Source organism: Manacus candei, unplaced genomic scaffold, assembly GCF_025592945.1.
Source record: "Manacus candei isolate 608988 ecotype Guabito, Panama unplaced genomic scaffold, ASM2559294v1 h1tg000114l, whole genome shotgun sequence".
Classification (NCBI taxonomy): Eukaryota; Metazoa; Chordata; class Aves; order Passeriformes; family Pipridae; genus Manacus; species Manacus candei.
Genome location: NW_026138162.1, coordinates 3,140,407 through 3,152,833, shown reverse-complemented (window position 1 = coordinate 3,152,833; position 12,427 = coordinate 3,140,407). Strand labels below are relative to the sequence as shown.

The 12,427-nt window shown below is 35.7% G+C and overlaps 1 protein-coding gene across 4 annotated transcripts in view; it reads left to right on the top strand.

The window, feature by feature from the left end:
- Positions 1-12,427, top strand: part of TMTC2 (transmembrane O-mannosyltransferase targeting cadherins 2) — a 244,057-nt gene that overhangs the window by 192,701 nt on the left and 38,929 nt on the right. For all 4 annotated transcript variants that reach the window (XM_051770040.1, XM_051770037.1, XM_051770039.1 and 1 more), the window contains one exon: positions 7,776-7,857. In XM_051770040.1, coding sequence (XP_051626000.1) covers positions 7,776-7,857 — 82 coding nt within the window. Of the gene's footprint in view, positions 1-7,775; positions 7,858-12,427 lie in introns of those variants that run through there.

The following is a 12,427-nucleotide window of genomic DNA, read 5'->3' as shown; positions in this document are numbered from 1 at the left end:
TAGTTTATGAAAAGGCATTATCTGAACAGGTAAATTTAATTAGGTCAGCAAAACTGTTAGGTATTTCATTTTGGGAGACTAAATCCCTTGGCTTTTAGTACTGCTTCTAGGAAAAATTTTTCAATGCAAATTGGATGTTTCAGTTGAACTCACATCATAGCAATGTATAAATGACATTGAATCCTGGAGAATGCCCTCCCTAAGAAATCGAGTTAAACCAAGCAATAGCCACTGCTGCTTTTCTGTCTTGTCTTCAGTTTGACTTTGGAGGCTGATGCAAACACTGTGGTTTTTCTTGCCACTTGAAATCTCTGGAGAGTTTAAGCGCAAAGTTTGTATTTAGTTCTGAATTTACAAAATGCCAGAAGTTGTTTTCATTTTTGTTTCCAACCTGCAAGCAATTCACTTGTAGGGCGTAGGAGGAATGCGTTTCCCTTGTCAATGTGGAAAATCATGTTTATTGACTTCAGAACTGTGAGCACTATTTTTTTAAGGATTGGTTATCTGGTAAATCTGGATCTTTAACACCTCCAGGCTGAATGACTGGATTTCCGAACTACAGAAATTTCAATAGCTGACATCCATTGAGCTTGTATTTCTTCTGAACTTGGCTGCATGCCATAAGTATTGCATCCATAGATATACTTTTCAGTCCCCTTAGGACATATGCTTGGCTGCATGCCAGTTGTAATAGAATTAATTGTAAAGCAGAGCATTTTCATTTAAATATAATGTATCTGTCTAGTTCATAAATTACTCTGGAACAGGTATTTAGGCACATAACCCCTCACTAACCTCCTTTAGGGATCTCATCTTCTGTATTGTGTTTCTAACTTCCTGTAGACAGGAAAGGGGGAGCCTTAAACTTCTTGCTTTACTCAACATAAATTTAAATCTTTTTATAGAGAACATTGCTGACACAGGATGACCTGCTTTCATGATAGAGTCACAGAATTGTTTCGGTTGGAAGCGACCTTAAAGATCGTCAGTTCCAACCCACCAAGAGAGATCTTTTTGTTTTGTTACATGGTTGAATATAGCTGCTGGTCACCCGTAATTACTCTGTGTGTAGTAATTTTGTCAGTAATCACAGAAAAATGCATTATCTAGGCCAAATTTAGCTTAGAAGAAATTCATAGGACTCAATGAAAACAGTATGTGAGGATAGTGAATTTATATTTTACTGACTGGCCAATGAAATATGAGTAGATATTAGTACATTACTTTATCAGAAAATATAAAATGTGGTTTAAGAATGAATGGAAAAGAAAGGGACTAACATGGAAACTTAACATTTCATTACATATTCTTGATACAAAATAATCTAAAGCTTAATGACCAAGGTGAACATTTCAGTATGGCTCTAGACAGTGAATAAATCACAAGGTGTAGAATGAAATCTGTTCTTAAAAAGTTTACTTAAGATTGTCCACAATATTTCTTGTTTCCATGGTGATGTAATGACGTAAATTCCTTATAGTCTTTGAGTTGCCCCCAAAAGAAAGACTAAAAAATAGATATATAATTATTAAAAAAATCCCAAACAAAACAAAACAAAAACCCACAAACAAACAGAACAGCCAAAAGAAAAAAAAAAAGCAAACTCCAAGGGGAAAAAAATCTTATGCCTAAATTTCTATATTATTTTGGATACTTTAATAGAACAAGAATTTTTTTGTGATAGGAGACACATAAAACAAGAAAACGGATGTCAAATAGCTTTAATATATTACTTATTAATTTGATAGGTAATACTTTACTTGAAGAATATATCACCTTAATAGTCTCTCAATCACACTCCAAGACAGTAAAGTTGTGAACTGTGCTTTAAATTTCTAAATCTATATATAAACAGTGGTGTCACATTCAAAAATACTGAAGTTCCAAAATCAATGGGCACTGCTTAAATCTCAACTCTCTGGTTATCATGCCTTAAATTATCCCTGTAGATGTAGACTCAAGAACCTAGTTTATGTTACTACTCTCTTAATTAACCCTGGCTCATAGAAAAATTATACCGACTTCAATAGAATCTCAGTGAAGCTAGTAGATGGATTTTTACTCAGCAAAAATCCACATGTGGTTGAAGGAGGACTAATGTGATATATTAAGATGGAAGTTAACCACTTAAGGTGCAAATAGAGGATTAAACTAAAACACGATGTTACATTTTATTGATCCTACCAAGGCTTATTTCCAAAAGCAATGTACTGGATTACACAAGCAGCATGTGTAGACTCATGTGTGTGTGAGGACCCTGGTCCAGTGAGATGACTTGGAAGGAGAATGTCAGTCATGACCTCAGTGACAAGGATATGTGGATGTGTTACACTGGACAATAATGAGAAAGTTACCTCACATTTATTATAAAAATGGTAAATTATATGGATTGGTAGATACAGATTTATAACCTAATTTCCTCCAGAGTAATCTAATTCATGCACCCATACACTGAGATTAATATATTACACCAAAGAGAAATAATATTATGTTCTTGAACATACTAGAGAGACAAAGCTCGAGGCCAGTACTAGTATCAGTATTGTTTCTCACTGTGGTCATCTAAGGATATGAGAGAGGAAAACTTTTAGAAGATCACATCTTTTACAAGCCTACTGATATTAGTTGGACAAAGAATAGCTCTGCATGACTTTAAACTCCTCCCCCCACAACTATTTGTTTTTCTAGTGAAATATATATCGCTTCTCATTCACTCCTCCTTACAAATCTTACCTCATATGTGTGTTTCTGTGGGATAGATGCTAACCTTTAGAAGTAATTGCTTCTCTGCCACGTTCAGTTGCTTTTATTTTATGATAATAAGGATGAGACAGAGAGGCAAGATTTATCTCCTTAATGCACAGAAAGTATAGAACCTGAGATAAATTTTGGACCTTTGATGTTGATAATGCAAGTCCTGTATATTTCATTTGCACTAGCATTTCACATACAAATTATGATGCAAGGTATTTACATTGTAATTCAGAGTGAAGATGGAAGAGTTGTAGAAATAGCAGCAAAATGAAGGGAAAAGGAATTCCTTTAGTTACTAAATACTAGATATTAAAGTTGTTTCTTAACTATTAATATTTAGAGAAGGGGTGGGGAGCTTGCCTATGCCAGTGACATCATTGTAAGATACAGCTCTCTAGTTCCTGTTTTCTTAGTCCAGCTAAATAAAAGCTTTTGAAGAATACATTACTAATTTCCTCATTATTGCACCACTTAAATTGTATTTTGCCTGTCCTATCACAACTTTTGTAAGGCGAAAGGAAACTGGTTATGAAACAGTTATGCAGGTCTGCAATAACTTAAGGAGACATAGAAAGGAAGTCACAGGTTCAGTTCCGACTTCTTTACTATCCTTGCGTAGTCTGTCTGTGACTTTAAAATGTCCTAGAGAGGAAGAAGAAAATATGTAAAATAATAGTTTTCTTATATTTAGTGTCCACAGCTTAATCCACCTTCCATTATGAAATCTTTTCATAATTCAATTAAAAATGTAAATGCTTGCCAAAAAAAAAGATACATTGAGCAGACCTGGAGAATGACAGTCAACTGCATTTGTGACACAAATGCAATCACATAATTACCAGTTTAAGCTCAGAAAAAAACCCTATGTTGAAGAATGAAGTCTCTGTCCTATTGGTGAAACCCTTGTAAACTTTGAAGAATAATTAATATTTATGACATATAAAGTTGGTTCAAATTGCAGAGACCACCTAATTTGTTGAACCACCTTACTGGTTGTCACTGTGTCATCATAGTTTCCACAAGAGGGTTATTCAGAGCTGCTCAGCTGTATTTTTCAGTTTTACTACCATCTCAGGGTCCCTGGGCCTCCGGCAGCCTGAAGTAAAACAGCTGCCTCAACATGGATTTGGCACAGTTTACCAGCAAAGTGAGGAAAAAATTTGGGGTGAATATCGAAATGGTAGTTTTGTCCTCAGTTTTTTAATATTTTAAGAATAAAATCTTTACTAATATATCAGCTGCCTTTAGCTAGCTCTCTTTCACTTGTCATGGTGATCATAACAGCCATTTGTAGGAAAGCCCATTTAAGCAATGTCTGACCATATTAGCAATTGCAATCAACTACAAAGAACTAGTCTTAAAAAAATCAAGCTTCTGAGTTAATATTTAAACAATTAACTGGCTTCCAAGACTGCACGCAACCAGCCATTCTGATTTGAACTCTGCATGACTGAGGTCTTTCTGAAAGCCAAGACAACTTGTGTGCTAGGTTGTAAGAGCCCTCTGTCACTTAGATGCGCTTTTTAAGCTTTTTTTTTTTCATTTTAGATTCGTTAGTGTTGCTTGAGGATAGTAATCATGGGAAATTTGTCTTTTTTTGGGCATGGGAAAGGGGGACTGAAGTTTTCTTTATTAATGGAAAACTGCTGGAAGTTTGTCCTCATTTTATGCTTTAGGTCCAGATCCAGTAAGGGAAATACCAGCCCAGTCTTCCAAATCAGTTATGAAAGTGTCTTCATCATGTTTAAGTTTTTCTTCCTTAGCAGTGAGATTCACATTCACTGTTTTATGATTCCGTGTAGTTAGTCTCTGCATTGAAAAGCCATAAATATGCCAGTACGTCTGTGCAGAGGATCTCCATTAGGGCTTGGACTAGGACCACCCACTCATTTCTCCTGAGCAGGCCAGTAGCTGTCAGATAGCACCTTTTCATTAGCTGCTGACCTGGGCCAGATGTATACTGGTGACCAACAGGTGAAAGGTACTTTATATCCCATTATTGATCCTCAGAGCCATCAAGTCTTTTCATCAAAATTTATGAATAACTTTTTTATCCTTCAAATAAGTCTGCTATCATGCAGATGTAAACTTACATTTTTTTTGCTTTGTACAATTGCCAAAGCATGTCATTGTGCATATATGACTGCTCACCCTACTGCTAGAAATCGTGAGGTTTCCAGTGACTCTCAGTGCCTGCGTTTGTATGGGTCAATGCACATAACAGTGAACATGCACACCAAATGCTTCCCTGCCCCAGATCAGTATTTTTCAACTGTTTAAACAATTATTTGGCTTTTCTTAAAAGGCTAGAATTTTATTCCCTGATACCATGTGTTTTATTTAGCACCAAAAACATACAGTGGGAAAGGGACAATGACAGGGATTGATGTCAAGCTAACTACACAGTGTGTACATTCTGTTGTGGTAGTTAAGGTGTACATTGGATAGTTGGAAAAAAAGTTGACAAATGCTAAATTTTAATGGTGAAATAGCCTGATTCTGTCAACTGATTGGATTTTACATCATTTGACACAAAAAATAATGTGTATTAAATCTATTCTGAGGTACTGACATTTGGAAAGTGCCAAAAAGAGTAGAGCAGTCATATATTTTTGCTGATTCCAGTAAATAAAAATTAATTATGTTTGGCAAATGTTTGTGGCCTTATAGTCATAGTTCAGTAGGCAGAAGCTATGATTTTGTGACTGTATTCAATGAACTGTCCTTTTATGTTCTAGAAATAGACACAGAGAGCAACCAGCTAAAACCAATTATGTTAGTCTGTTAAAAAAAAGCAATTATGCAAAATATGTAGACGTTCACTCTGTCAATATCAATGATATGTATGCTTGGTCCTTGTCATTTTGAAGCCTCAATGCTAGACTTAGATATGCCATTGTAACTTTTACCAGACCAAAACTGCCAACCTTGGAGTTAAATATGCAAAATTTAGTGTTTGATTATCACCTCCCCCTGCCAATTATTTTAATTTGAATAATTATTTTAGTGACCCAAAGTTACATTGTGTTTTCAATTGATGACTATTTTCTTCTTCAGTTTTTGTTCTCATCTATAGTTGTATGCTATTTAAAAAAAAAAAAGTGTTTAATCTATAGATGTATCTTTATTGCACTAGTAGAAGAGGAAAAATCATTCTGTGCTATGTGTCATATTTCTTTTTTTTTTAGGATTTTTGTTTGTGGGTTTGTTAGGGTTTTTTTCATTTGGTTGGTTGGCTTTTTTTTAAGGCAGGGATGAGCCACTGCAGTATAAGATAATGTACTCTTATCATGTAGTTGCACCATTTGGTTGGCAGGGCCCTTGTGCCATGTGGATTTGGCTTTAAGGAATATGGGTTTGCCAAAGAAAGTTTACTAAATAATAAGGCTAAATTCTTACCTCCAATGAACATTCATTTTGTGAAACTGGAATACTGTTAATCCTGCTTGTATCTATGCCAGGATGACCTCTTAAAATATGGCCTCTATGATGGTTTTGATGGAACCTCGTCTTGATATAGTTCTTGGTGTGCTGCACAACTTCCTTCTCTCTATTTTATTGTCTCTAAGGCCCCTGAGGAAAATACTGAGAATCTGGAGCAACTGTAATCGTGAACAGATCTTGTTGTTACTCCTATGTTAACTTGTGGGATAGTGCAGGATGTTTGCCATGTCTGTTTCCAGACCACAAAACTTTAGAAAACCTATACACTTATATCTGTGAAATAACACTCAAGGCAACTTGAGAAATGCAGACCACAATGCCTTTCTTCCATAGGGGTTAAGCTTAGCTGTTCTTTATTCTGGAGGCCTTCTATTTTATAAAACCACAGCAACTAATTTCACAGGGATAGGGATAAACAGGTCAGAGGTATCTTACTGAATATGTGATGGCGATTCGTGTCTGTGTCAGACTAGGCTGTTTTCTTGAAGAACAGAGTAATGACCACTAATGGATCTGCTCTGGCACTTGTATAGAATAATGCAGCTTTACTAGTTTGGTGATAAGGAAACTCGTCTTAGAAGATGTATGTTCTTTTTACCATAGTTTCTGTTAGAGTTTTGGTTTGTTTGTGGGGTTTTTTTTCCTGACCATTTTGTCGTTCCATTGACCATTGTCTTTAAAAATTACCATTTCTATTACAGTTATGTTTTATGGTTGACAGAATTGATTTTTGATGAAATTTTACTTCCCACATTAACATCAGAAATATATATTTCTTTATTTTCCACCTTAAAGCCCCAAATATTTTCTATTTATTTAGCTTCGTTTGTGGTAATTTTGGCTGTGTATATAGTGTTAGTTAGGATATGAGGAAATGGAATGAAACTACATCAGGGAAGGTTCAGAATGGACCTTGGGAAAAGGTTCCTCGCTGAGAAGGTGACTGGTCACTGGACCAGGTTACTCAGGGAAGTGGTTAGAGCACCCAACCCGTCAGAGTTCAAGGAGTATCTGGATGACACTCTTAGTCAAATGGATGGTTTAGTTTTAGGTAGTGTGGCAAGGAGCGGGGAGTTGGACTCGGTGGTCTTTATGGGTCCCTTCCAACATAAGCATTTCTATTATTCTGTGATTTCATAGGAGCAAAACTTGCTTTTTCCTCATCCCACACACACACACACACACTTTTTTTTTTTTTTTAAAGCAGGACTAAAGCTCTGTCCTACCTTCTCCTCTGATTTTAGCTTGGGTAAGTGTAATGCTTGTCCAAAAAAGTAGCATGGAGCTTGGTGTTCACCCAAAACTCTTTACAATATTTTTTGCAATACTTTTCTACTGCTTCCTTACTTCTTGGATATTGAGGATGTTAGACACATTTCTTCCTCAGTCTGGAAATCTGCAGCATAAGTAGTTGACCACAAAACTTCCTGTAACACTTAAACATTCATATTTATTTAGGTTAAATCTAGTGATAATAGTTGTTTTTCTCTAGTGCCTGGAATTTGGAAATTTTAATTGTACGTGATTGCTCCATGGTGACACACTGTTAAAATAATTTTCCCCCCCTTTTTTTTAAGGGACGCAAGAGTGAGGCAGAAAAGTACTTCATGAAGGCTATTCAGCTGGATCCTACCAAAGGAAACTGCTACATGCATTATGGTATGTTTCAGATAGCTAGGGTTTCCACACGTATTCCAGGCTTGCTGTTAATCTCTCCAAGTGATTAAAGGTTTGAAAAGTGCTACTGGCAAAATATCTTCTTTAAAGGGAAAGAAACTAATCTACCATGTATAACTTCATTTCAACTTGTTAATCACTGTAGAGGGAGAGTGAAGAATTTCATATTTTGCATAGCTTTCCTCCTGTGAGAGGAATTTCAGTATTGCTCCCTCTCTGGGAAAGAACAAAGGTGACTTGCCATATGTCAAAGTTTCATGGCCTGGAATATTATTGTTAACAGTTTTGGCCTAACTTTGCTGGTTGCCGGTGGGTGGGCAACTAGAAGTTTTACTTTAGTGTGCATGAGTTCTATATTTCAAAGTGTCTTATGGGCCTTATATCTAGCTCCTTCCCAGCACCTTCTTGGCTTGAAATGCCTAAGTATTACAAAAGATTTTGACAAGTTGGCTATACCTTTCCTACTAAGCCATGCATGTGCTTATGGCACACAGTGAATTTGAAGGTATCTTTATAACTTTGGATTGTTTTTGCTAGATGTGCAAAAAATATTTCCAGATGTGTTTAGTCCCAAGGAACCAAAATTATTTATCTTTGTGGACTAATTCTTACTGTATTTTAAAGCTGATAATAGACAAATCTTAAAATACAAGCAATGTAGTCCCAGTTGGAAAATATGGAAGTAAGTAATAAGATTCATCTTAGTTTAGGAAGAAGGTAGGGAACCACAAGCACACTATATATATCTTTGTATATTGTTTTAATTTCCTCTTCTGAGTCTAACTAGTAAATGTAAAATAAATAAAAATGAGTGACCAAAAGGGAAAATTAATCTCACATAATAATCATGTTTTTACTCTATGTGATATCTTTGTCTGAATTGCTCACATGATGTATTTCTGTTTGGTCCTATGCAGTATGAAATTCTGTATGTTAGACTCCCAGAATCAAACTTTGGACATAGAACTTGTATTTAAATTAATGTAACCCACTGTTGCATTATTTTACATTATGAAACATTGCAGTTAGTGACCTTGTCTTCTATTTATGCCTGTGCAGGTAAATCTGATAGGGGTATTTGTGCACATAAGTCACATTATTTCAATTGGATATAAGTATAGTCAATTCCTCAAGACAATGGAGAAAAGTTACTGCTGATTATTTCTTGGAATCCCACTCAAACCCCTTCCAGCCTTTGTTATTAAGAAATCTATCCTTAGTTATTAGGAAATCTTAATTGCATACAAATTCAAGGTAGGTCTCAACAACGCATCTCAGCAAAAGACATTTAGGATTGTGTGTATTTCATTACAGATCTAGACTTGTTTTCTTTTTCTCTCTCATTACTTCATCAACTTGTCTGTCCTTTTCTACAGTATTCCCTCTGTCTCATTTTCAAGTGCCCTATAAACTAAAAACATGGTTATTGAAATCATCATTCATGTCTGATACATTGACTGCTTTATTACCAGATCACAATATTAAAATGGTGTATTGTTTCCTAATAAGATTATTCCCTAAAAACATTAGCAAACTTCTCCTTTGTTGTCTTCCAGGTTCAAAAAGTGGGTTCTGTCCTTGTGCAGTGGTCATTACTGCAACATAAGTGAGGTTTTATCAGCAGTTCAGGAGTGAAGGAAAAATTTAGTCAGTGGAGTAACAGCACAGTAAAATGTGATGCTGAAAGGCAATAGACACAAGAAGGTTCTCTGTAAAGCTGTTAGCTCTCTATCATGGAGCATTATACACAGAGAGCTCTTCTGAATGCATGTGAAACCTTTTCCCTATATAACTTCTGATCACCTTACCAAATTCAGTGATGTTATTCTATGTTTATATCAAAGTATCTGTGAGAAAGATATGGTCTACTTCTGCTTGGGTTATGTGTCTGTGTAGTACAGCTGATTCAGAAATCCTTGTCACTTTGGGCATGGGACTTCATAAAATTTGAAATAAATTATCCTTATTTTTATTTTCTTTCCCTTTTCCCTTTCTTTTCTTTTTAACTTTATTTCTCTTTTCCCTTCCACCTATTGCTTGAATTGATGAGGATTGTTTGTTACCAGGGGCATTCCAAATATTACATGGGAATCCCTAGTGAACACTAAGCTTTATCTCTCCATCTCATTAATTTGTTCCAGGACCTTGTCACAGGTACATTCTACATCCTATATACCAGGAGTTTAATTATGGGGAAATACATCTGTATTTTGCATGTAAATCTTAGAGATTCCTTTTTTTCTCAGCATGAAGATGTTGGAACAGAGAATAAAGTAGTTGGCATCAGTCCTAAAAAAACACATACCTCACAAAACAGCCAAATGAAAAGAGTGGTCAGTTGGGACATAGCAGTGTGTTGATGGATTAGCAGAAATAAATGGACTGTAGATTTTCTTCCAAGTGCACAGGATTGCACACACTTATAATTTGTGCTCCCAGGTTGTGCAGATGTCATTTTTGACTTTTAACCTTTTGGACTTTTTTTGGCACTATGAGAAAAACTGTCAATATACTGTATCTTTTAAGAAGCTTACATTTGTATTATAATTTAATTCAAACCTTAAGCCAAAGCTATTTTTGGGTACGATTTGATGCAGGAGGCAAAATGATCACGTGAAAATTTGGAGAGAGGTGAGCAGTTTTGTATTTGCTCCTTGAATAATACCACCACCGCACATTTATTAACTTAGCATTGTAATCAGTTTTGTATAGGTACTTTGCTGACTTTGGATTTCAGTGGATTTAGGCTTGAAGCAGTGTTTCCCAGACTTATTATGCTTGAAGATGTCTGAAGGGAGAACTAGTGGAAAAGGTGAAGAGATATAAATCGCTGTGGACTGCTGATGTGATGCCATGTCATTGGGGATAAGGCAAAGTGGCTTTTACTCTAGTCACCAGAGAGGATCGCAGTCCCCTCTCAGACTGAAATGCAGACAGCTGCTCACCTGACCGTGTTTCTTTTCCCCTTCTTTCTTTTCCTCCTCTCATACACCAGTTATCTGAACATCTGAACTTTGTGCAAAACCATTGTCTTACAAATATGTGAGTGTTGATGGGTGATATGATACAAGCTGCTCAGGTACACAGCATGCTACCAGAAGCCCCTCACAGATGAAAGAGAGAAAATTCATATGAATCAGGAAGAAGAAAAAGTGACAGAGGAAGGATTGCAGAAGCACTAATGTAATTTTTTTTCTTTTTTAGTTCTCTTTCAATTAAAATATTACTTTTGGCACAGCATACAAGTTTTTAAACTAAAACGTTGAAGGAAATTATTTTGGATACTAAATTTGAATGCTCTGGTAAAGTTTGAGACTTAATTGGATATTTTAATACACAGTTGTTAAAGATGACTTAAAGTGAACAGTTTTGACTAAAACAGGTCGAACCTAGTAAATTATTTATTTTTGAATTCTTTCTTTTTCCTGTGGGAAAGTTTACTTCAAAATGTCTTACCACACCTACTCAAGATATTGGCTCTCATGCATCCCACTTTACTTTGAGGAGCTAACTCAAGTATTCCATTTTGAATCCTGCAAGACCTTGGTAGCATCTGTCATTAACAGATTGATAACAGAATTGAGGTGATCTCCATTGACATAGAAGAGATTCATTCTAAGCTACTTGTCTCGATTAAATGTCTGTGATCACATGAGATGAATCCAAGTGTCAATCCGAGAAACCACAAAGAGGTTCCTATGAACTATACAAGTCCAAAGGAACTTTCTTCTAAATATTTTAAGAACATAATGGCATCTAAAGAGTCCATGCGTCAAAGTTGTTAACAAATGGGCCAAACATAGGAATGTTCAGTCAGGTCAGACCAGTGCCCTTATGGCCTAGAGACTATTTGGTTTTGGATATAGTATTGACCATCCGCAAAGGAAGTCTTGGTGTCTGCACTCAGTCTATCTCAGTAGAAGTTGAAGAAAGATTATGTATGTATGAAATTTGTCAGTGCACAGAGATGAGGGGAATTTCAAACAGTGAAATACTTAAGAGCTCATCTGTTTGAAAAGAAACAAAAATAAATTCTTCAGTTAGTAGGATGCAGTGTAATTAAGGAGTTTGAAATTGCTGAAGGCTTTCTGTACCTCCAGAACTGTTTTATTTAATTTGTAATTTATTGTCTAAAAGTAAAAAAAACCCAACCCAACCAACCAAGCAAAGAAGCACACAAAAAACCCCACCCAAACCCCACAACTAAAGCATGCTTCATTTTATTTGTTTGCTAAAAATACATTTTGCCACTGTGCCTCTTAAAGTGCATGTAATGGCCTCTCTCCAACATAATGAAAGTACAGTGGGGAAAAAAAGAGAGAAGGAAAGAAGCAGTGAGGTTTCAAGATAAATGTCTGTACAGAGGTCCCTTCTCCCTTACTTTTGTAATGGATTAATTGGAATAAGGAAGTCAGGAACCCAATGGGATGCTCAAATTAACTCTGTTTTATTAATCACTGTTGAGACCTCCTTTTAAAATAGTTTCCTTTGAATAATACATTGTTTCTAATAACTTTAAATTGTTTAACAAGTCTTTTTTTGTTATAAAAAT